Consider the following 22,447-nt stretch of genomic DNA (forward strand, 5'->3'; position numbering starts at 1 on the left):
TTTTTTTTTTTTTTTTTTTTTTTTTTTTTTTTTTTTTTTTTGACCAAACTGGCTAGTGGTTTATCAATTTTGTTAATTCTTTCAAAGAACCAGCTTTTGGTTTCATTTATCTATTCTACTGGTTTTGTTTGTTTGTTTTTTGTTTTTTGGTTTGTTTGTTTGTTCCAATAGCATTGATTTCTGCTCTGATTTTTATTATTTCCTGTCTTCTGCTGGCTTTGGGTTTTATTTGCTGTTCTTTTTCCAGTTCTTTAAGGTGTAAGGTTAGGTTGTGTATCTGAGATCTTTCTTCCTTCTTTAGGAAGGCCTGGATTGCTATATACTTTCCTCTTATGACTGCTTTTGCTGCATCCCAGAGGTTTTGGCCTGTGGTGTTACCATTTTCATTGGCTCCCATCTACTTTGTAATCTCCTCTTTGACTTCTTGGTTAGCCAATTCATTCTTTAATAGGATGTTCTTTAGTCTCCAAGTATTTGTTATCTTTCCAAATTTTTTCTTGTGGTTGATTTCAAATTTCCTAGCATTGTGGTCTGAAGATATGCACAGTATGATCTCGATCTTTTTGTACTTGTTGAGGGCTGATTTGTGTCCCAGTATGTGATCTATTCTGGACAATGTTCCATGTGCACTGGAGAAGAATATATATTCTGCTGCTTTAGGATGAAATGTTCTGAATATATCTGTTAAGTCCATCTGGTCCAGTGTATCATTCAAAGCCATTGTTTCCTTGTTGATGTTCTGTTTAGATGATCTGGCCATTGCTGTAAGTGGGGTTTTGAATTCCCCTACTATTATGGTATTATTATCAATGAGTTTCTTTATGTTTGTGATTAATTTATTTATATATTTGTGTTCTCTCACATTTGGAGCATAAATGCTTAACAATTGTTAGGTCTTCTTGGTGGGTACACCCCTGTAAACTTATTACAGTCTTTATTTCAAAATCTAGATTGCCTGATATAAGTATGGTTACTCCAGCTTCCTTTTGTTGACCATTAGCATGGCAGATGATTCTCCACCCCCTTACTTTCAATCTGAAGGTGCCTTTAGCTCTAAAGTGGGTCTCATGTAAACAGCATATAGATGGATCTTGTTTTCGTATCCATTCTGTTACCCTATGTCTTTTGATTGGAGCATTGAATCCATTGACATTTAGAGTGAGTACTGAAAGATAGGAATTTATTGCCATTATGTTTCTTGTATACTTGAAGTCTCTGGTCCTTTCAAGTCTTTGTTGCTTTTGCTCTTTTTTTTTTTTTCTTTTTTTTGGTCTCTTCTACCCTCAGAGAGTCTCCCTTAAAATTTCTTGCAGGTCTGGTTTGGTAGTCATGAACTTGTTTAATTTCTGTTTGTCTCGGAAACTTTTATTCTCTCCTTCTATTTTCAATGACAGGTTTGCTGGATAAAGAATTCTTGGCTGCATATTTTTCCAATTCAGCACATTGAATATACCCTGCCACTCCTTTCTGGCCTGCTAAGTTTCTGTGAATAGGTCTGCTGTGAACCTGATCTGTCTTCCCTTGTAGGTTAAGGACTTTTTTTCCCTTTTTGCTTTCGTGATTCTTTCCTTGCCTGAGTATTTTAGGAATTTGACTATGAAATATCTTGTTGATGGTCAGTTTTTGTTGAATCTAATGGGAGTCCTCTGTGCTTCCTGGATTTTGATGTCTGTGTCTTTCCCCAGGTTAGGAAAGTTTTCCTCTACGATTTGCTCATATAACTCCTCTACCCCTTTTTCTCTCTCTTCCTCTTCTGGGACCCTTATGATTCTGATGTTGTTCTTTTTTAATGAGTCACTGAATTCCTAATTCTTGAATTGTGCTCTTTCGCCTTAGTCTCCCTCTTTTTTTCAGCTTCATTTTTCTCCATAAGTTTGTCCTCTATATAGCTGATGCTCTGTTCTGCCTCATCCATCTTTGCTACCGTGGCAGCCATCCGAGATTGCAGCTCAATTATAACATTTTTTTATTTCATCCTGACTAGCTTTTACTTCTTTTATCTCAGCAGAAAGGGCTTCTAATCTATTTTTAACCCAAGCTAGTATTCTTATCATCGTGATTCTAAATTCTGGTTCAGACATCTTGCTTGTATCTATGTTAATTAAGTTCCTGGCCATTGTTTATTCCTGCTCTTTCTTTTGGGGTGAATTCCTTTATTTTGTCATCTTGAAGGAAGAAAAGGAATTAATAAGGTTAAAAAAATTAAAATTAAAAAATTAAAAACAACAATACACACACACACACACACACACACACACACACACACACACACACAAATTGAATAAATGATGCTAGATCCTAGGTGTGTTTTGGTCTGGTTGTTGAAAGGAGCTTGAGAGATTAGAGAAAAAAGGGAGGGGAAAGAGAAAAAAAAGTAAAATGTTTGAAAATTTGAAATGAATACACTGAACTACAATAAAATGAAATGATAGAAGTAAAATAGAATTTTAAAAATTTACAAAAAGGTAAAAAAATATAATAGAAAAAATTAAAAATATTTTTAGTAAAAAGTAAAAATAAAAATAAATTTTTTCTCTTTCTGTATTCAAGAAAAAGAAAAAAAAGAAAATTGAATCGATGGACCAGCGAACAGACTAAAATATGATTGAAATTACACCATTTCCCCCAAAAATCAAACTATGAAGCAATTTATAGTCCATAAACAAAGCAGGCAGAGAGACTTGTGGTGTTCCTGAAGAGTGAGGTTGGCCCAGTTGGGAGAGGTTTAGTGCAATGACTCTGTTCTCCCCAAGATGGCGTTTCCTAGCTTACTGGGGTGGATTGTTGTGGTGCTTGTAGGTGTGTATACACATGTGCGGGAGGGGTAAAAATGGCATCACGCAGCTACCCAGTCTCTAGTATTGGAACTCTGTCCTCCCCAACCAGCAATGGCACACCCGTCCTTTGTTTCTGGCTTCCATCCATTCCCTGCTTTTACACTGGCCGTGACCAAGCCATCAGGTTGCCACATGGCACCTCCCTCCTGAGTTTTATCTCAGATGTGGCTATGTTTCCCAACCCCTCACTTCTGAGGGACTGTGGCTTTTACCTACTCAGATCTTCTACGGCCCAAGTAATAGGCTGGGTGACAGCCGCACCCAGGAACATTCGCAGGACTGTGCTGCTGCCAATGCCAGAGACTGTGGCTTGGTGCCAGCCCACCCCAGAAAAAGTTCATTCGATCGTGTAGCAGTAGCATTTCAGGGATTATGGAAAATCACAACATACATCTGGCACCAGGCTTCACCCTTAATGATGTTGTTCCAGCACCAGCAAATGTGGCCATTCTCTGGAGTTTGCTGGGACCTTTGCCTATGGGGTGGCCGCACAGCCTCTACCAAATGTCTTCCCAGCAGGGGAACCACCTCTCCCCGTGTGGCCCAAGGACCCTCTGGACCTCACTCTGCTTCTGAGGATTTGCCCTTCCCACCAGAGCACCACCAGGTATTGAGCTGTGCAGTTTCAGGCTCTACGCTCCCCCTGTTTATAGAGTCTTATGGAACTTAAACCCTCTCCTTTCTCCTTTCTCCTTTTTTAGTTCAGTCCCTGAAGCTGTTTCCACTCTTCCACTTTCTCTCCAGCTGCTTTGCGGGGGTGGAAGGGTGCTTTTCCCATACTCTCCCCCTGTCTCTGTCCTCTCTCTGCAAGCAAAAATAGCTCCTTGCCCTTTGCGTCTTCTCTCTCCCCCAGTTCACCTCTCCACGCGAGGAGTTCTGTGAGTTCTGTGGTTCAGGTTGTGCAGATTGTTGTGTTAATCCTCAAATCAGTTTTCTAGGTGTTCAGGATGATTTAGTGTTGATCTGGCTGTATTTCATGGATGCAAGACACAAAAAAACTTCCATGCTCTTTCACCATCTTGGCTCCTCCCTCTCTAACGCTTTCTTTTAAGGTTCAAGGATTAGTGGGAAACAGATTTTGAATATCAATAGTCCTTCTATGAAAACATCTTGAGTCCTTTAAATTACAAAGGTTTTTATAGATTCTTAATTTCCTGTATAATACTTCCTTCTGGTTAAAAAAAAAAAAAACAACTGCAAGATTGAGCCCCGCACTGGGCTCTACACTGAATGTGAGGAGCATGATTGGGATTCTCTCTCCCTCTCTCTGCCCCTCCCCACCATGTGCACACCCACTCCTCCCTGTCTCAAAATAAGTAAACATTAAAAAAAAGATAGAGTGATTGTTATCTTTACCTGAATCATTACCCATTTCCCTGACTTTGTGCTATAAAGACCTTTGTCATAGAATCCACATCTTATTGTGCTGATTTATTTAGATGAGTATTACCAGCCCCAGCCCCTTCTCAGAACAAACACCCTATTTTATTCATCTAAATACTCCTTGTGCCTACACCAGTGCCCACCACATAGGAAGAACTCAATGAAAGTTTATTGATGAATTAATAAATGAATGGATTATGATTCTTAGGCTTCATTAGGTACTTTCTCTTCAATGATTACTGTTACCACCTTTCAATTCAATTCTGCTGTGGGCTCATGGCAGTTTTCCCTCTCAGAGTCAGACACAGATTACATATAACTGTGTATTCTCATAACAAATCAGGACCATGATTTTGTCAATCTGTCCATTTTTAATTTTTTGTTTTGTGCTGTCACTATTTTTTGTTTGTTTATTTTGAGAAAGAGAGAACACATGTGGGGGAGAGGTGCAGAGAGAGAGGGAGAGAGAGAATCCTAAGCAGGCTTTATGCTGTCAGCATGGAGTCCCATGCAGGGCTCAATCCCACAACCCTGAGATCATGACCTAAGCTGAAATCAAGAGTCAGACCCTTAACTAATGGAGCCACCCAGGTGCTGCTGTGTTGTCACTTTACAGAGAAGGTGGGGGGAGATAAATATAACAGAGAGAAAAAAAATCATAAAGCACATATGGTCAATTTAAGAACTGTTTTAAAATGGACACCCCTGTAATCACTACCCAAGACAAGAAGAAAACATTGCCTGAAGCCAAAAACTCAAGTGCTTCCCCCAACTGCAACTCCCTCTCTTCTTCTAAAATTAGCTACCATCCTGACTCTTTGGTAATCACTTCTTTGCTTTTCTCTATAGTCTTCCCTCCTAAGCATTAATTTCTGAATACTATACACTAATGTTCCCTGTTCTTTGAACTTGGTGTAAATGAAATCACAAAGTATATTTTCTTTTGTGTCTGTCTCCTTTAAAATAATAAATTACATTATTTTCACTTGGAATCAAGGTCTTTGGCATAATAAATGCAATTATAAAATAAAGGAAGCTGAGTAAAAACCATGTGATGCTAAATTCAAATCAGAAACATCAATATGAACTCATGATGTATTTTTTCTTTGGAGAGTATACATCTCCTAGCTATGCCCATTGAAAAAGGCCTATAAATAATGATCAACCTAGAAGCAGTATATCATCCTTGAACCCATATCTCTAAGTACTATTTCCTATTAAAAGGAACCAGGGATCATTGAAAAATGACTTATTCCAGATCTGAGACAGGAAATGTATAAGATGTGCTTGATATCAAAGCAAAGAAACTGTCAACATCAGATTCAAGTAAAAAGGACACAGCCAATTTGAGAGTCTTCCATGGGTCAATAAAGAGGAAATTTGAGGGGCGCCTGGGTGGCGCAGTCGGTTAAGCGTCCGACTTCAGCCAGGTCACGATCTCACGGTCCGTGAGTTCGAGCCCTGCGTCAGGCTCTGGGCTGATGGCTCAGAGCCTGGAGCCTGTTTCCGATTCTGTGTCTCCCTCTCTCTCTGCCCCTCCCCCGTTCATGCTCTGTCTCTCTCTGTCCCAAATATAAATAAACGTTGAAAAAAAAATCATTTAAAAAAAAGAGGAAATTTGAGGATCAAAATTAATTTTGATAATTAATAACAATAGATTGAAACATAAAATTTTGTGAAAAATCATGAATCATGAATCTTGAAGGGTTGCTAGAGGGTCAATTTATTATGCTGAAAACAAAAAATTAAAGAGAAAGAATCAGGCATTCCTGTATAAACTGTGTTTCCTGGAAACCAATGGTTGAATAAAGTTCTTTACAACTACCAAATGCATTAAAATGACACAATTAGAATATCACTATTTTCTGAGCCCTGTTGAAAAATGAATCTGAGCAATAAATATCAACTGTTGCTAAAAAGATTAGGTAAAAGGCTAATGGTGAACTTTATAATAGATAGTTAAGGTGACAATATCTTAACACATTGATCAGTCTTAGCATCACACAAAGAGAGATATGTAGATAGTATGTGGTTCTTGATGGAATGGCCTACATACTCAACACTGTGTGTGAAATATTAGCATCCTTCTTACATTAAATCTGCTCAGACTTCTGGATATAAATAAAAGACTACAAGAAATACAAATAACAGGAATATTGGATTATAGAAAATACAGAGAAAGGATGATATTAAATATTAGCAAAATCAAAATATGGAAAATTCTATAGAACAAATACTTTTTTTCAAAAAATAAATGACAACATAAAAATGAGGGCACAAAACCTGTAGATCAAAAGAATCTTAAGAGGTACATCAGTCAGACCCAATGGGTGAGACCTGTTTATATTGTGACTCAAATAAAGCAGCAGTAAAATAAAACATTTATTGGATAATAGAAGACAATGTGAATTCTGCTTAAATATATGATGGTATTTGGGAATTATTAATTTTAAGGGGTAAGAATGGTTTTATGGGTTGCTTTATTTTATTATAGTTTTTGTCCTATTTTTGATTTTAGAAATTCTTTAGATGGGTGGAAGAATGAGGTGCTGACCTAAATAACTTTGTAAATGAGTGGAGTATGTAAAACTAAAAACAAAAGAAATTGCCCATGAGAACTATGTTTTAATTGATGAAGTTATTTCCCATGGAAGTTGGGTTAACAATTTGGAAACCACCATATGAATATACTGCAATTAAATCAGTAACATAAAATGGGTGGCAGATGGTGGGAGACAGGATTCTCACTGTTGGAGGAGAGGCTACAAAGGGGAAAAGATAAGAATGATCTATGTGGTAATGAATTTGAGTTTGAGACATCAGTATGAATTGATTTTAGCTTAATATACAACTAGTTACTACAGAAATACTTACAGATAATACATTTTGTTGTTCTGTCAGCTGAGAGAACCCTGAAACAGTGATACTCCAGTAGTAATAAACACATCTTGAGCCTAGATCTAAATTTCTAGTACCATTCTCCAAAAATAAATAAATAAATAAATCCAAAAGTGATGATTCTAAGACTGGGGCAGGAAATATATAAGAGAAGACTGAAGCATAGTAAGGAAGTATGTAAACAAATGAACAAAAAGCCCTACTATGATGGCAATATGCCAAAGGGACACAGAAGTCAACTGAAAGAACTCTCAATGGCTGAAGCTGGAATAATTTGACCAACAAAATAAAAAAGTTAGTATTGGATTATAACTCAAGATATAAATATCTATGATTACATACTGATATAAATAAAAGATTGAATAAATAAATATTAAAGAATAGACAAATCTCCTCAGAGGAGAATTTCAAATAACTTATGTAGATATTTCACTTCAAGAAGGTGGAGCATAATTCCCCACTCATTAAATGTGGGTTGCATACAACGTACTCTTTTCAAAGAGTATGAAAACTGGGGAAAGGAGTGACTTCACGGCAAAGAAACCTGACAACACTACCTCAGTCAGGTGATGAAGGTTAAGAGCAATGATATGTTGATAGTACATACCATTGATCCATTCATATGATAAGAATGGCACTTTACCTCTGTAGCCTCCCCCTCCAAATCCCATAGTCCCAGCCTAATTTTGAAAAAACACCAGAAATTAAGAAATCAATTAAGAAATTAAGAAATATTCTAGGGGCGCCTGGGTCACTCAGTCAGTTGAGCATCCAACTCTTGATTTTGACTCAGGTCATGATCTCAGGGTCTTGAGATTGAGCCCCACGTGGGGCTTTCAGACCCTGCTTGGGATTCTCTCTCTCCCTCTGTCTCTTCCCCTCCCTCTTTCTCTTTCAAAATAAATAAGTAAACATTTTTTTAAGAAAAAGAAATATTCTCTCTCCCTCTGTCTCTGCCCCTCCCTCTCACTTTTTCAAAATAAATAAATAAACATTTTTTAAAAGAAATATTCTGCAAAACACCTGACCAATATTTCTCAAAACTGTCAAGCTTTTCAAAAACCGGAGAGTGTTTGAGAAACTGTCACAGTCACGAGGAGACTGTAAGGAGACATGGTAAGTAAGGAGACATGGTAGCTAAATTTAATGCTCTGTATAGGATCCTAGAACAAAAAATATACATAAGGCAAAAACTAGGAAATCTGAATAAACCATGGACTCTAATTAATAAAAATGTATCAGTATTAAAATTCAAATTTCATATGAATATAAAATGTTACTAATAGAAAAAACTGAGTATAGAGTATATGGAAACTTTCTGCACTAAATTTGCAAATTTTCTGTAAACCAAAATGCTTCCAAAATTAAATATTTATTAAGACAAAAAGAAACATGCAGGAAACAAATAAAAAATCCTTAGAGAATTATTCTGGAATGAAATATCTAGGATTTGCCTTAAAATAATCCAGTTGGGGGAGGAAGGACTGGGAGTGACAGGAAGTGGGAAGAGGTATAGATAAACAAGATTGGCCAAGAGTTGATAATTAAGCTGGGATTATGAGTATATGAGAGGTCACCATATTTTTCTAAGGTAAATGTTGTTTTTGTATTCCCATAAAGGGAACCACTATTCATCATTTATTTGAGCAATATTGGGAGATAAATGTATGATTTTTTGGTCAAGTAAGTAGTCACATGTTTCTCAGTAAACATGTGGTATTCAGAATCAGGAGCATACCCTCCTGTCCTGAGACATAGAGACTGCCTGGTATGTCTGAGTCTAACGCCCTGAATTTCCCACTCAGCAGATCATGGTCATGATGCTTTCAAACCACACACACCCCTCTCCCGTGTCTAAAAAAAAAAAAAAAAAAGATGGACATTCATTTACTCTTGAATTGGTAGATATTCCAGAAGATCCAATAGAGGCCATTTTGATTTTCAGTTTGTAAGAAATTTTGTATCATGAGTCTTAACCAGATTAACACACTCTAACACATTTCCTGCAACATGTATGTTTTATAGGTTTTACTTTAACCTTTACAGTTAAATCCATATAAAAATGTTATAAGACAAGAGAGTGATATCCCATAAATCTACCCTATGGAGAAAATACTTCTGTTTTTATGACTTCTGTCTAGACAGCTATATGTTTCTCAGTTGCTGAACTTCCTTGTTCTTTTAATATAAAACAATTCTTTTTTAATATAATTTATTGTCAAATTGGCTTCCATACAATACCCAGTGCTCATCCCAACAAGTGCCCTCCTCAATGCCCATCACCCACTTTCCCCTCTCCCCCACCCCCTATCAACCCTCAGATTGTTCTTTGTATTTAAGAGTCTCTTATGGTTTGCCTCCCTCACTCTCTGTAACTATTTTTTTCTCCCTTCCCTTCCCCCATGGTCTTCTGTTAAGTTTCTCAAGATCCACATATGAGTGAAAACGTGTGATATCTGTCTTTCTCTGACTGACTTATTTCATTTAGCGTAATACCTTTCAGTTCCATCCATGTTGCTGCAAATGGCGGGATTTCATTCTTTCTCATTGCCAAGTACTATTCCATTGTATATATAAACCACATCTTCTTTGTCCATTCATCAGTTGATGGACATTTAGGCTCTTTCCATAATTTGGTTATTGTTGAAAGTGCTGCTATAAACATTGGGGTGCATGTGCCCCCATGCATCAGCACTCCTGTATCCCTTGGGTAAATTCCTAGCAGTACTATTGCTGGGTCATGGGGTAATTCTATTTTTAACTTTTTGAGGAATTTCCATACTGTTTTCCAGAGGGGTTGCACCAGTTTGCATTCCCACCAACAGTGCAAGAGGGTTCCCATTTGTCCACATCCTCGCCAGCATCTATAGTCTCCTGATTTGTTCATTTTAGCCACTCTGACCAACGTGAGGTGGTATCTCAGTGTGGCTTTGGTTTGTATTTCTGTGATGATGAGGGACGTTGGCCATTGTTCCATGTGTCTGTTGGCCATCTGGATGTCTTCTTTGGAAAACTGTTTATTCATGTCTTCTGCCCATTTCTCCACTGGATTATTTGTTTTTTGGGTGTGGAGTTTGGTGAGTTCTTTATAGATTTTGGATACTAGCTCTTTATCCAATATGTCATTTGCAAATATCTTTTCCCATTCCGTCGGTTGCCTTTTAGTTTTGTCGATTGTTTCCTTTGCAGTGCAGAAGCTTTTTTATATTGATGAGGTTTCAATAGTTCATTTTTGCTTTTAATTTCCTTGCCTTTGGAGATATGTCAAGTAAGAAATTGTTGAGGCTGAGGTTGTTGCCTGCTTTTTCCTCTAGGCTTTTGATGGTTTCTTGTCTCACATTCAGGTCCTTCATCCAATTTGAGTTTATTTTTGTGAAGGGTGTAGGAAATTGGTCTAGTTTCATTCTTCTGCATTTTGCTGTCCAGTTCTCTCAGCACCATTTGTTAAAGAGACTGTCTTTTTTCCATCGGATATTCTTTACTGCTTTGTCAAAGATTAGGTGGCCATACATTTTTAGGTCCAATTCTGGGTTCTCTATTCTATCCCATTGGTCTATGTGTCTGTGTTTTTGTGCCAATACCATACTGTCTTGATGATTACCGCTTTGTAGTAGAGGCTAAAGTCTGAGATTGTGATGCCTCCCACTTTGGTTTTCTTCTTCAGTATTACTTTGGCTATTCAGGGTCTTTTGTCGTTCCATATAAGTTTTAGGAGTGTTTGTTCTAGCTTTGAGAAGAATCGTTGATGCAATTTTGATTGGGATTACACTGAATGTGTAGATTACTTTCGGTAGTATTGACATTTTAACAATATTTATTCTTCCAATCCATGAGCATGGGATGTTTTTCCATTGCTTTGTGTCTTCTTCAATTTCCTTCATAAGCTTTCTATAGTTTTCAGCATACAAATCTTTTACATCTTTAGGTAGATTGATTCCTAGGTATTTTATGGTCCTTGGTGAAATTGTAAATAAGATCAGTTTCTTTATTTCTCTTTCTGTTGCCTCATTATTTGTGTATAAACATGCAACCAATTTCTCTACATTCATTTTGTACCCTGCAATTTTGCTGAATTCATGTATCAGTTCTAGCAGACTTTTGGTGGAGTCTTTTGGGTTTCCATGTAGAGTATCATGTCATCTGCAAAAAGTGAAAGTTTGACTTCTTTGCCAATTTTGATGCCTTTTTTTTCTTTGTTGTTTGATTGCTGATGCTAGGACTCTCAACACTATGTTAAACAACAGCGGTGAGAGTGGACATCCCTGTTGTGTTCTTGATCTCAGGGGGAAAGCTCTCAGTTTTTCCCCATTGAGGATGATATTAGCTGTGGGCTTTTCATATATGGCTTTTATGATATTTAAGTATGTTCCTTCTATCCCAACTTTCTTGAGGGTTTTTATTAAGAAAGGATGCTGTATTTTGTCAAATGCTTTTTCTGCATCGATTGACAGGATCATATGATTCTTATCCTTCCTTTTATTAATGTGATGTACCATACTGATTGATTCTCAAATATTGAACCAGCCCTTCAGTCCACCTGATCATGGTGAGTAATTCTTTGCATATGCTGTTGAATTCGACTTTCTAGTATTTTGTTGAGAAATTTTGCATCCATGTTCTTCAGGGATATTGGCCTGTAGTTCTCCTTTTTTGTTGGGCCTCTGTCTGGCTTGTGAATCAAAGTAATGCTGGCTTCATAGAATGAGTTTGGAAGGTTTCCTTCCATTTCTATCTTTTGGAACAGGTTGAGAAGGATAGGTATTAACTCTGCTTTAAATGTCTGTTAGAATTTCTCAGGGAAGCCATCTGGTCCTGGACTCTTATTTGTTGGGAGATTTTTGATAACTGATTCAATTTCTTCACTAGTTATGGTCTGTTCAAATTTTCTATTTCTTCCTGTTTGAGTTTTGGTAGTGTGTGGATGTTTAGGAATTTGCCCATTTTTCCAGGTTGTTCAGTTTGTTGGCATATCATTTTTCATAGTATTCCCTGATAATTGCTTGTATTTCTGAGGGATTGGTGGTAATAGTTCCATTTTAATTCATGATTTTATCTATTTGGGTCATCTCCCTTTTCTTTTTGAGAAGCCTGGCTAGAGGTTTATCAATTTTGTTTATTTTTTCAAAAAACTAACTCTTCATTTCATTAATCTGTTCTACTATTTTTTTGGAGTCTATATTGTTTATTTCTGCTCTGATCTTTATTATTTCTCTTCTTCTGCTGGGTTTGGGCTGTCTTTGCTGTTCTGCTTCCAGTTCATTTAGGTGTGCTGTTCAGTTTTGTATTTGGGATTTTTCTTGTTTCTTGAGATAGACCTGGATTACAATGTATTTTCCTCTTAGGACTGCCTTTGCTGCATCCCAAAAGATTTGGATTGTTGTGTTTTCATTTTCACTTGTTTTCATATATCTTTTAATTTGTTCTTTAATTGCCCGGTTGACCTATTTGTTCTTTAGTAGGATGTTCTTTAACCTCCATGCTTTTGGAGGTTTTCCAAACTTTTCCTGTGGTTGATTTCAAGTTTCATAGCATTGTGATCTGAAAGTGTGCATGGTAATATCTCAATTCTTTTATATTCATTGAGGGCTGTTTTGTGACCCAGTATGTGATCTACCTTGGAGAATGTTCCATGTGCACTCGAGAAGAAAGTATATTCTGCTTTAGGATGAAAAGTTCTAAATATATCTGTCAAGTCCATCCAGTCCAGTGTATCATTCAGAACCATTGTTTCTTTATTGATTTTCTGTCTAGATGATCTGTCCATTGTTGTAAGTGGAGTATTAAAGTCCCCTGCAGTTACCACATTCTTATCAATAAGATTGCTTATGTTTGTGACTGTTCTATATATTTGGGTGCTTCTGAATTTGGTGCATAGACATTCATAATTGTTAGCTCTTCCTAATGGATAGACACCATAATTATTATATAATGTCATTCTTCATCTCTTGTTACAACCTTTAGTTTAAAATCTAGTTTGTCTGATATAAGTATGGCTACTCCAGCTTTCTTTTGACTTCCAGTAGCATGATAGATGGTTTTCCATCACCTCACTTTTAATCTGAAGGTGTCCTCAGGTCTAAAATGGGTCTCTTGTAGACCGAAAGTAGATGGGTCTTGTTTTTTATCCATTCTTATACTCTATGTCTTTTGGTTGGAGCATTTAGTCCATTTACATTCAGTGTTATTATTGAAAGATATGGGTTTAGAGTCATTGGGTTATCTGTAGGTTTCATGCTTGTAGTGATGTCTCTGGTACTTTGTGGTCCTTGTAACATTCCACTCACAGAGTCCTCCTTAGGATCTCTTGTAGGGCTGGTTTAGTGGTGATGAATTCCTTCAGTTTTTGTTTGTTTGGGAAAACCTTTATCTCTCCTTCTATTCTGAGTAACAGGCTTGCTGGATAAAAGATTCTTGGCTGCATATTTTTTCTGTTCATCACATTGACGATTTCCCGCCATTCCTTTCTGGCCTGCTAAGTTTCAGTAGATAGGTCTGCTACTACCCTTATGTGTCTACCTTTGTATGTTAAGGCCTGCTTATCCCCAGATGCTTTCAGAATTCTCTCTTTATCCTTGTATTTTGCCAGTTTCACTATGATATGTCATGCAGAAGATTGATTCATGTTACATCTGAAGGGAGCTCTCTGTGCCTCCTGGATTTCAATGTCTGTTTCCTTCCCCATATTGGGGAAGTTCTCAGCGATGATTTGTTCAAGTACACCTTTGGCCCCTTTCTCTCTCTTCTTCTTCTGAAATGCCTATGATACGGATATTGTTCCATTTCACTAATCACTTAATTCTCTAATTCTCCCCTCCTGATCCAGAATTTTTTATCTCTTTTTCTCAGCTTCCTCTTTTTCCAGAATTTTATCTTCTATTTCACCTATTCTCCCCTCTGCCTCTTCAATACACACTGTGACTGCCTCTATTTTATTTTGCACCTAATTTATAGCGTTTTTAAATTAATCATTACTATTTTTTAGTTCCTTGATCTCTGCAGCAACAGATTCTCTCCTGTCTCCGATGCTTTTTTCAAGCCCAGCCATTAATCTTATAACTATTATTCTAAATTCTTGTTCAGTTATATTGATTATATCTGTTTTGATCAATTCTTTAGCTGTCGTATCTTCCTGGAATTTCTTTTGAGGAGAATTCTTCCATTTCATCATTTTGGCTACTTTTCTGTCCCTTATGTGTTTTAAAAGCTTGTTATGTGCTCTATACCTGCGAGCACTGCTATATTAAAGGGGGATCATACACTGTCCAGGGCTTAGTCCTTCAGGAGGTGTTTTTTGGAGTGTTACTTGCTCTCTGTTGTTGTGACTTTGGTTATTTTATTTCCCTACTCGTAGTGATGTTTTGGACCCTCCACCAAGTGTGCTTTGAGTTGTTCCTTGAAGTAGCCCTGGAAAGGAAAACAAACAGACAAACAAACAGAAAACAAAAACATGAAAACACACAAAGAAAAAAAAAAAAAAGAAAGAAGGAAAGAAAAAGAAAAGAAAAAAAAGCAAAAACCCAGAAACATCATCTACAAGTAAAGAACAGGGTAGAGGCAGTGCTAATGGAAGAGCACATACAAAGAGAGAAATACAGGGGTGGGGAAAAATTAAAAATAAACATTGACCAGTCAGAGACTAAAGGGCTTAATCCAGAGAGAAAGTAAAGAAGGAAGTGTAGAAGACATATCAAGAGAATGGATTAAATATGTCTGCTTAAACAAACCAACAACCAGAGTAACCAGACTTGAAGATGGAAGAGATAAGAAGGAGAAATAGAAGGAAGAATATCTATGTAATAAGAATTGCCTGAGAATTAAACCAGGCAATGAAGCAGCACTGGTCTGGAGGAGGGACCATCTGGTTCCTCAGCGACTATCCCACTCTAGTAGATAAGCAGTTACTAGGCACAGAGGGGAGTGGTTTGGTGTAGGCAGGTCCTGCCTCCACTGTGGGCCTCAGGGACCCATCCCTGAGGCCCCGCCTTGGTGGTGGTAGGGAGAAAAATGGCGACCCCCCAGTCTCTCCTCCACGGACCTGGTGTCCCAAACCACTCTGTATGAGCCGTCCTCACTGTGCTGTGGTGCAAACGAGGCAGTTTATCTGGCTCCACCAACTCCCATTCCCTGACACGTGGCTGGTATTCAAACTCCTGCTCTGTGTGCCCCAGTACTGGGGAAGTACAGTGCCCTGATATGTGGTCCCCAGACAGCCTTTGTCCTGTCCTGCAGCACTCCAGGGAGGGGATGGCTTTCTCCTACTGTGTACTGTGCCCCTGACCTAGCCACTGAGCCCGGGGCTGGCTCCCCTCCTCCCCAGGTGAGTGAACAGGGCAGCCAGGCCTAATCCGGAGAAAGCCCCTCAGTTAGAGGCTGGCTCTTTCTCCATCCCAGTCTGACGTTTTTCTGTTGTCCAGATACAGTCCTATGCTTCCTCAGCTGCTCTTTCTCTTCCCTCTCTCTCTTCCCTTTGTCTCTCTGCAGGAGGGGATCCCTCCCCTCCGTTCATTTTATCTCTCACAGTTTACAGTCATGTATCTATGGCCTGTCAGGTTGTCCCAGTGTATCCCTGGTAGGGACTCAGTCGCTTTTCCTCCCAGACTCTTGGGGTTCAAAGTCCTTTGACTTCAACATTTCTTTGTTTGAAAGAGTCAGGAAGTTCGTATCCCCCTACTTCTCCACCATGTTGGCCCCTTCTTTGATATAAAATACTTCTAAAGGAGCATTTTTATATGCTACAAAATGACTCATTACTGGTGTTGGAGCAACTTACTTCATAATTCAGGTAAGACTATATCCTAAATAAAACAATATATTTTATTATGCTGTTTTTTTCTCTCATATTTACCATTTTTCTTTTTTAAAATGCATGACTTAAAGTAGATTTATTCTAAATATTCAGTTAAATGTGTGTTTCTTCTATAGGGACTAATAAAATTAATAAAATTTAACACTGTAGACTTTTGTCAAATGCTTTGGTGAATTATTATAAAATAATGCATAAATGACCTTTTAGGATTACATAATCAGCAGAATCTGGGAGTCAGAATAATGTATATTTTGTGCAGAATGTACTTCACATAACTCTAGTTCTGTGGAGTATTAATAAATATTATTTGCTGAGGTGGAGAGAAGTCCTGAGGTCAAATAAGTGTAGAAAACATTGTGTAAACCAGTTTTTTACTGTAGGACCTTTAACATACTGATGGAGATGATGACTCTTAAAGCAAGGGAGATGGCCTACTGCATTTCTTAGATTGATTTGACCATAGAACATTTTTTTTCCTGAGTCACCTTAAAGTACTGCCATAATAATGGAAACAGAAGAGGGACAGGTTGGGGAAGGGAGGTGGGCACATGTTCTTCTGGCATTGAAAGTTCAAACTGCACTGAAATTCTAATTCTGTTGCTTCTAAATAGGATAATGTTAGGCAGTTGGTCCATTCTAAGCTTCATCTTAATCTTTAAATAAATATGAAAATATCTAATTTGCCTGGTTTTCATAAGGATTACAAATAATTTAGATGAGTTTTCTTTTAGGTTGTAATGTAAAAGGCTGTAGCCAAGCATAATTTTTGCTATACCAAGTACAGGAAATTGAAAAGCTAAAAATAAATAAATAAATAAATACATAAATGGATGCAAAGAGGTCTAAAGGAATTAAATTCCAGATAGGGAAGAATCATTTCCTCCCTGGTAGCATTTGCTGAGTTTGGGATAGATGGGTAGGTGATTGAGCTCACCATAAGAAAAGGAATTCTTTTGAGGGAAAGGTTATTCTAAGAGAATCTAAAATAGACACATGAGTTTGAGTGATATCTTAGCATCTAGAGGATCCCCTCAAAAGAATAAGCAGTACTCCCCACCAATCGGTCTTTACCTCCAAGTTTTTTATAAATGATGGGCAGTTTGAGAAGCTAGGGCACTGGTGAAAAAGGTAAAGAAAGATCTCCATCATCCCATAGTGATTAAATCCCAAAGTCAGAGACAGGGAACACATGTACTGAACACAGAACAGATCTCATTCTCAATACATTTGAAACCAGATGGGAACTAAAGCAACCTAAAACTATAATATTCCCCTCCCAATTCAATTACTGATGGAAGTGAAGTGAATAACCCCTCAACCTTGCTGCCTGATAGAGGAAAAAGTGTGCCCTACCTGGACAGAAATATCTTTCTGTCAATATCTAACACCTTTTTATATAATGTCCAGCATAAAATTTTTAAAATTCAAAATAAAAAAAAGACATGCAAAGGAGCAAGAAAATGTGACTTGCAATCAAGAAAATAACAGAAGCAGAGGCACCTGGGTGGTCAGTCGGTTAAGCATCTGACTTCCACTCAGGTCATGATCTGCTAGTAAATGAGTTAGAGCCCCACGTAAGGCTCTGTGCTGACAGCTCAGAGCCTGGAGCCTACTTTGGATTCTGTTCCCCTCTCTCTCTGCCCCTTCCCCACTTGCTCATGCATGCACATTCTCTCTCTAGCTCACTCTCTCTCAAAAATAAACATTTTTAAAAAAAATTTTTAAAAGAAAATAATAGAAGCAAATCTATAGATTTTCAGAAGTTGAAATTAACTGACATATCAAGATAACTATTATAAATATTGTAAATAAAATAGAGGAAAAGATGGACAAAATGGATAAAAATATGAAGAATTTAAGGAGAGAAATGAAATCTCTGAAAAGAGCCAAATGAACTTTCTAGAACTATACCATATAGGAAATTATGATTCTATAGAATGATTCAGTGAATTCAAAGGCAGCTCAAAATAAATTATTCACACTGAATCACAAGTAGGAAAAGATTTTTTTAAAAAAAGAAAAGACATGGTCAAATGGTCTACCATATGTGTGATTAGAGTTCTAGAAGAAGAGGAGAGAAGGAATGGGGAAAAGAAATATTTGAAGAGATAATGTCTATGAATTTTCCCAAGCTGATGAAGGACACCACCACAGATGCAAGAAGCTCAATGAATTCCAAATAAAATGAATACAAAGGAAAAATTCTAAGAACATTATACTTAACTGTTAAAAACTAAAAATAAAAGAAAGTTTTTAAAGTAGCCAAAGTAAAAGGATACATCTTCAAGGGAAAAATTATATGAATGATGGAGGCCAAAAGACAATTAAATGATATCTTTAAAGCACTGGAAGAAAAGTAAAAGAAAACTGCCAACCTAGAATTCTTTACCCAGTAAAAATATGTTTCAGAAGTAAAGGTGAAATAAAGACATTTTCAAACAGACCAAAACTGAGGGAATTTTTCACCAGCATACCTATAATATAAAAAAAAATTCTAGGGGCACCTGGGTGGCTCAGTCAGTTAAACGTCTGACCTCAGCTCGGGTCATGATCTCATGGTTTGTGAGTTTGAGCCCCACATCAGTCTCTGAACTGACAGTGCATAGCCTGCTTGGGATTTTTATCTCTCCCTCTCCCCTGCTCCTCCCCTGCTTGTTCTCTCTCTCTCTCTCTCTCTCTTTCTCTCTCTCTTAAATAAATAAACTTATTTTTAAAAATTCTAAAATAAGTTCTTCAGCATGAAAGTAAATTATTCCAAATAGAAGTGTGGAATTGTTTTAAAAAAGAATAAAGACCTCCAGATATGGATAAAGGTAAAAGACTAATTCTTTTAAAACTTTTTAGAAGACTAGTGACTACTGAAAACAACAAAATGATAGGGGCTCCTGGATAGCTCAGTCTGTTAAGCGTCTGGCTTCAGCTCGGGTCATTATCTCTCAGTTCATGAATTTGAGCCCCGCATTGGGCTCTGTGCTGACAGCTTAGAGTCTGGAGCCTGCTTGGGATTCTGTGTCTCCCTCTCTTTCTCTGCCCCCTCTCCCTAGCGCTCTCTCTCTCTCTCTCTCTCTCTCTCTCAAGAATAAATAAACATTAAAAAAAAATTTTAATGATAGAAACAATACATGAGGTGGAGTTTATAATATAGGTAGAAGTAAAATACAAGATAAAAATAGCCCCCCAAAAAGGCCATTATAAAATAAGGGAAATTTTAGAGATTTTTACATTGTTCATTAAGTGGTAAAATAGTCCTCAAAGACTCTAATATAATCTCTAGAGCAGTGATTTCCAGAGTATAGCTCCAGACCAGTTATATCCACATCACCTAGAAACTTGTTAGAAATGAAGTCTTGATTCCTATCCCAGATTTACAAATCAGAAACTCTCGAGGTTGATCCCAGCAGTGTTTTAAAAAGGCTTCCAGATGTTTCTAAAGCAAACTAAAGCTTAAGCATCTCTGTGCTAGACGTGGTAAGACAGCTGAGAGGGAAATCTTCCCAATGGTAGAGCTGTGAGCAGCTGGTCATTCACTTTGGGTGGAAGGAGAAGTGCCCCAAGGTGAGACTATATAGAGATGCCACAGCAGTGGCCAATAGCCTGATTATCTACTTAGGAAACTGGAAGGAAAAAACTGGAAGATCAGAGACAAGGAGGTCTGTGGATAGACATACAAAGATAATAGCATAAAGTGTCAAGACTTGTGTATTACATGTGGGTACTGGCTAGAAAGTATCTACCATGGAAAAAGCCCTGAATAGCCAAGAAAACAAATGACTAGCCACTTGATCTTCTAGCCAATCTTGTCATCAGTCACCCAGAGTAGGTATGATGGACACATGAACAGAGTGGACATGGTGGCAGAAACAGAAGCCCAAGAGCATGGACCCTGCTTACCAATGCCAAATAGCTACTGCTGACTTTGAAAATTTAACTTGTCAGCAACAGAACAACAGTGAAGCCCCAGTATGGCATCATTCCTTGGAGAAATCAACCAGCCACTTAGTAACAAGTTGGCTACATGGATCTTTTCCATGTTGAAAAGACCAGCCATTCACCTTCACAGGAATAGATACATTATTTCAGGTATATGTTTCCCTTTCCTCCCTGCAGAGTTTCAGCCAGGACCACTATCAGGGGTTTATGGAGCACCTCAACCCTAGGCCTGGAAACCCACACAACAAGGCATCCAACCAGAAGACCTACTTCACCATGAAAGTAATGTGGAAGGGAGCCCACAACCACAGGAACCGCTGATCACTTCACATATTACACCATTCAGAGGTAGTTGGCTTTATGGAATGCTGGGATGGCCTACTCTTAGGTAACAAAAGATCTTTTGTCATTTTTACTCATTCAAATGGCATATTTTGCCATGAGAATTCAAGAAGCAGAGAGTACCGAAATACAGAGAGAACAGAGTGAGGTAACGACAGAGAAGCAGAACAAGACAATGAGTGTGTCCTGACAAGTCTATAGTTTCCAGATTTTAGGTTAGCCACAGCCCATGAGCCATCTCTGTTTCTTGACAATAAATTCCCCCTACCCCATCCACTTTTTTTTACATAAGCATTCCTGACTTGGTTTCTATTACTTGCAAGTTAAGGATATTGTCCAATACAATAAACTCCAAAGAGGCAAACTTTTCTCTTCACATGAAGAACATCTAATAAATAATATAGCTGTCCCCAAAATGGAAAGAACTTCTCTTATCATTTTTAGATTTAGACCGCCCCTCAGTATATAAAAGAGATGTTATCTATTATAATAAATGGGCCCCTTCCCACTCCAAGATCCTCTGACAAATATCAGAAAATGTTTGATTTGGAAAATAGAGTTGTTTCATGATTTAGAAAATAAAAAATAATGAGTCCCCAAGTGCTCGATAACATTCCACATGAGGATGTGCAAGAATGTATAACATTACAGGGGGGAAAGGTAGGTTCTAAATTTAGAGTTTGTGAGAAATCCAGAACAAAACTGTGCAAGGATTTATCTTTTATTAAATTAATGCACCCCCCCAAAAAAGTCTAGAAGTTAAGTATCTGGGGTGTGAAATATAATAGCAAAACAGCAAATAAAGCAGCCTTTGAATGCACGTTATTATTTACTGGCTGAAATGAAAATTTTAAAAAAGATCTCAGAATACATTTAGGCAAAATTCTTTGTTTTGCTTTCCCTTGATATCACTGTCAACAATGCCCTCTAGTGGTAAATTAAGTAGGCACTGAAGAATGGAAAAAATGAAACCTAATTAAGCAGGCCTGTTAAACTCATTGGTAAGATTTTCATGAAAATATGAACTTTTACACTTCCAGTTGGTAACTGAATGTTATATTTGGCAAGAAAATGAATCTTTACAAAGTATCGCAGCGTATACCTTAAAGCACAAGCATCTCAAGCCAATTTTCCCCTGTGGTTTTCCTGAACATGTGCCAAACAGCACATGAAAATAGCCATCTGTAATGTCTTATAGGGGCATTTCTGGGTCACGACTTCCACTGTGCACCTTAAAAGAAAGTAAAATGTACTTTTATTGAGGATGAAATCAATCTCCCAAATACTTCTGCTTCTAAACCCAATTACCTTCAAGAATTATAGCTTCAGACAAAAAAAGTGGCTTGTTACCACTTTCAAGATTGTATCTGAATTTTGAACTCATCAACCAGACAAAGTTCCTTTGCTTGAAAAATCTTCAAACCACAGCTCTCAACCACTGGGGTAAGCCAGTTAAAACAACACTTACAGTTACAGGAATGAAACTTCTCCAACGTGGCTCAGCAAAGAGTTTCCCAAAGGAACTTCCACTGAAGAAAAAGAATGAAGACAATGTATACTGCTCGCTCCTCTCTAATTCAAACCAGCCAATTGCTGCTTCTAGTCTCTGGCTCAAGATTTCTTTTTCTCTGCGTATTGTTCTCTTTTCGCGCCTCTCCAAGCCTCCTTCCCTCATGCTTTCTAACCATCCTACATTTCCTTCAGTAGCTGATTCTGCATGTGATTTTGAGAGACACTTAGACCCTTTTGTGATAACTATATTTGCATGAGAATATTTGCTCTGAATGACTTTGACTAAGGCATTAACCTACTACTCTGTTCTGGGATTTTGTCTATTTAAATAGAAAGAAACACCTCCTCAAAAGCTATGCTGTGGCTAGACAGGGGCCATTAATATTAATATTAATTCCCTAAAAAGGACTACTATGACCATATTCTGTGAATGCTAAACATTTCCTGTTTTTGCATTGCTAACATGGAATCCAAATACTATGCAACATGCCTTTGAGGAATTCTTGCCTTCATCAACCTTAGACAAAATTTTATGAGGCAATCTGAACTTCAATACCATTTTCTCCATTACTATTTCTGGTGTGCCAGAAATACTTCAGCTTTTTGAGTCAGATGAGGGCCTAGATATAAATCCCACCATTGCCGCTGACTTGGCTATGTTGTTCAGCAAGTCATTAACACAAACCAGTTAAGAAGTTGTGTGGGGACTCACAGAGTAATTATCTGACAATTTTACCTA

General features: G+C 37.6%; 1 protein-coding gene across 13 annotated transcripts in view; it reads left to right on the forward strand.

Moving 5' to 3' along the window:
* Window positions 1–22,190, forward strand: part of LMNTD1 (lamin tail domain containing 1) — a 525,504-nt gene extending 503,314 nt beyond the window's left edge. For 11 of the 13 annotated variants that reach the window (XM_040488613.1, XM_040488614.1, XM_040488612.1 and 8 more), the window contains one exon: window positions 20,032–22,190. In XM_040488613.1, coding sequence (XP_040344547.1) covers window positions 20,032–20,175 — 144 coding nt within the window. In that variant the 3' untranslated portion in view covers window positions 20,176–22,190. The remainder of the gene's footprint in view (window positions 1–20,031) is intronic. The other 2 variants (XR_005794517.1, XM_040488621.1) reach the window with 2 other exon arrangements.
* Window positions 22,191–22,447: the final 257 nt, after the last annotated feature.

This window comes from Herpailurus yagouaroundi, unplaced genomic scaffold (assembly GCF_014898765.1).
Source record: "Herpailurus yagouaroundi ecotype Mexico unplaced genomic scaffold, PumYag 166, whole genome shotgun sequence".
Taxonomy (NCBI): domain Eukaryota; kingdom Metazoa; phylum Chordata; class Mammalia; order Carnivora; family Felidae; genus Herpailurus; species Herpailurus yagouaroundi.